Source organism: Coptis chinensis, chromosome 4 (genome assembly GCF_015680905.1).
Source record: "Coptis chinensis isolate HL-2020 chromosome 4, ASM1568090v1, whole genome shotgun sequence".
In the NCBI taxonomy this organism is placed as follows: Eukaryota; Viridiplantae; Streptophyta; class Magnoliopsida; order Ranunculales; family Ranunculaceae; genus Coptis; species Coptis chinensis.
The window spans coordinates 40,388,756-40,390,695 of NC_141459.1; the positions used below are offsets into that span (position 1 = coordinate 40,388,756).

At 43.8% G+C, this 1,940-nt stretch overlaps 2 protein-coding genes across 2 annotated transcripts; both read right to left on the reverse strand.

Moving 5' to 3' along the window:
* Positions 1-134: 134 nt before the first annotated feature.
* Positions 135-1,067, reverse strand: LOC147503499 (uncharacterized). Its single transcript, XM_086604865.1, has 2 exons — positions 983-1,067; positions 135-862 (listed from the first exon to the last, which is right to left on the reverse strand). Exons 1-2 carry the CDS (start codon positions 1,065-1,067, stop codon positions 135-137), a joined length of 813 nt encoding a protein of 270 aa, XP_086460991.1.
* A 28-nt stretch (positions 1,068-1,095) lies between these two features.
* On the reverse strand, positions 1,096-1,632 carry LOC147503500 (uncharacterized). Its single transcript, XM_086604867.1, has one exon. It carries the CDS (start codon positions 1,630-1,632, stop codon positions 1,096-1,098), a length of 537 nt encoding a protein of 178 aa, XP_086460993.1.
* Positions 1,633-1,940: the final 308 nt, after the last annotated feature.

The window sequence follows — 1,940 nt, forward strand, 5'->3', positions numbered from 1 at the left end:
GCCCACGGCGAGTTACTCGGACGTATAAACCCAGTTCATACACAATTTAAAAGGTTTATACTTATATCAAAACATAATAATAAATAATAAGTACACAACACACCACAAGAAAAATCAAACACAAACAACAAGGCTCACCCCTTCTGCAACAACTCTTCAAGTTGAACTTTCATCTCATCAAGCTGCTTTGGCGCCAGTCTGTATGCTGACTTGGAAATTGGAGATGTCCTTGGTAACAAGTCTATCCGGAACTCTACCTCTCGCTTTGGCGGCAGTTCAGGGATCTCCTGAAAAATGTCGATATAATCGCATACCACTTCCACCACACTAATGTCCTTTTCCGGTATTTCTATCGAATACAGGAAACTAGACATCACCGAATCTCCCCGAATACCGCACTCATAAGTGGCACATGGTAATCCAGGGCTACTAAAAGAAATGGACCTTGCAACACAATCTAAGGTAGCATAGTTCTTACTTAACCAATCTATTCCTAATGTGAAGTGAAATCCTTCGAAACCCAAAACTATAAGGTCTACTACAAACTCACGACCCATAAAAGAGATCTCAAAGTCCTTACAGTAATCATACAAAGTCACTGAACCTCCTAATGGTGTTTCAACACATAAGGGTTTAGGGAGTGGGGTAATTTTAATCTTTTCTCTTTCCACAAGCTGACGAGAAATAAAAGAATCCAATGCACCAATATCAAATAGAACTCTAAGACTGCTATTAGGTGTAACAAAAGTACCTGCCACATTTTCTTGTCCTGGAAGGGCGGTGAAGGCACAAGCTGGAGCTGCTTGTCCCTGTCGCCCTTGTTCGGTCCTGAATCCATTAGGGCATGCACTAGCTTGATGTCCTGGTCACCCACAAGTAAAACAATTGCCAAAAAATAGGGGCAGCAATCCTCTGAGCTGGAAGAGGTGCCATCGGAGGCCTAAATTGTCCGTTATGTTGTTGCTGACCTTGATAGCCCTACCTCTGGTTACCATTCCCTTGCCTGTTATGATATTGATTCCCGCCCTGGCGGTTATGATACTGATTTCCCTGTCTCTGGAAACCATTGCCTTGTTGGGGCCTTGGTTGGATCTGCTAGGGTCCCCGGTTTCCCTGATCATACAGCATGTGCCTGAACCTGTCCCCAACATGACCACGTTGTGGTCCAGAATGCCTGGACTCACCAGCTTTTCCCTTACCCTTGTCTCGACTTTCTTGAAACATCTTGTTCTGCTTTTCGTACATCAAAGCAAGATTTAGCACTCGATCAAATGTGTCTTTGTCGAAAGAAAGTAATGACCTCGACAAGTAAGGGTTCAGTCCCTTAATGAACTTCTTATTCTTCTTCACAGGGGTGTCCACCAGGTAAGGAGCAAATCGGGATAACTCGTTGAACTGGGTAACATATTGTTTAACAGTCATCAAACTTGTCTGTCTTAGTCTCTGAAACTCCTCTGCCTTTTGTTCCTTCAAAGCATGGGGAAAAAACCTAGCCTCAAACTTTTCCTTGAACTCGATCCAAGTCATTGTATCAGCAGTAACATGTGGAAGAATAGACAACCACCAAAACTGTGCTGTGTCATCCAGCTGATGGGCAGCCAATTCTTGCTCCTGAACCTTCGTCAGATCCATGCATTTGAAAATCATCTCACAAGCCCGAAGCCAAGCCTCTGCTATAATAGGGCCATTGTTTCATGTGAACCTCTTACCACCTAGGTTGGCAAAGTCCTTATTACGTTTAGCAAAAGGATCATTCTGGTTCCCAGGATTATTCTGAACAGCCTGCAGTAGCTGAGTCATCATAGCACCCATGTCCACCTAAACCATATTCTCATTCCCCTGGGCATCACCTTGGCGGGTATTGTATCCTCCAGCCATAACCTTCAAACGAGATTGCCACAACATTAGAAACATCAAAAGACTTAGAAAGCACTCCAACT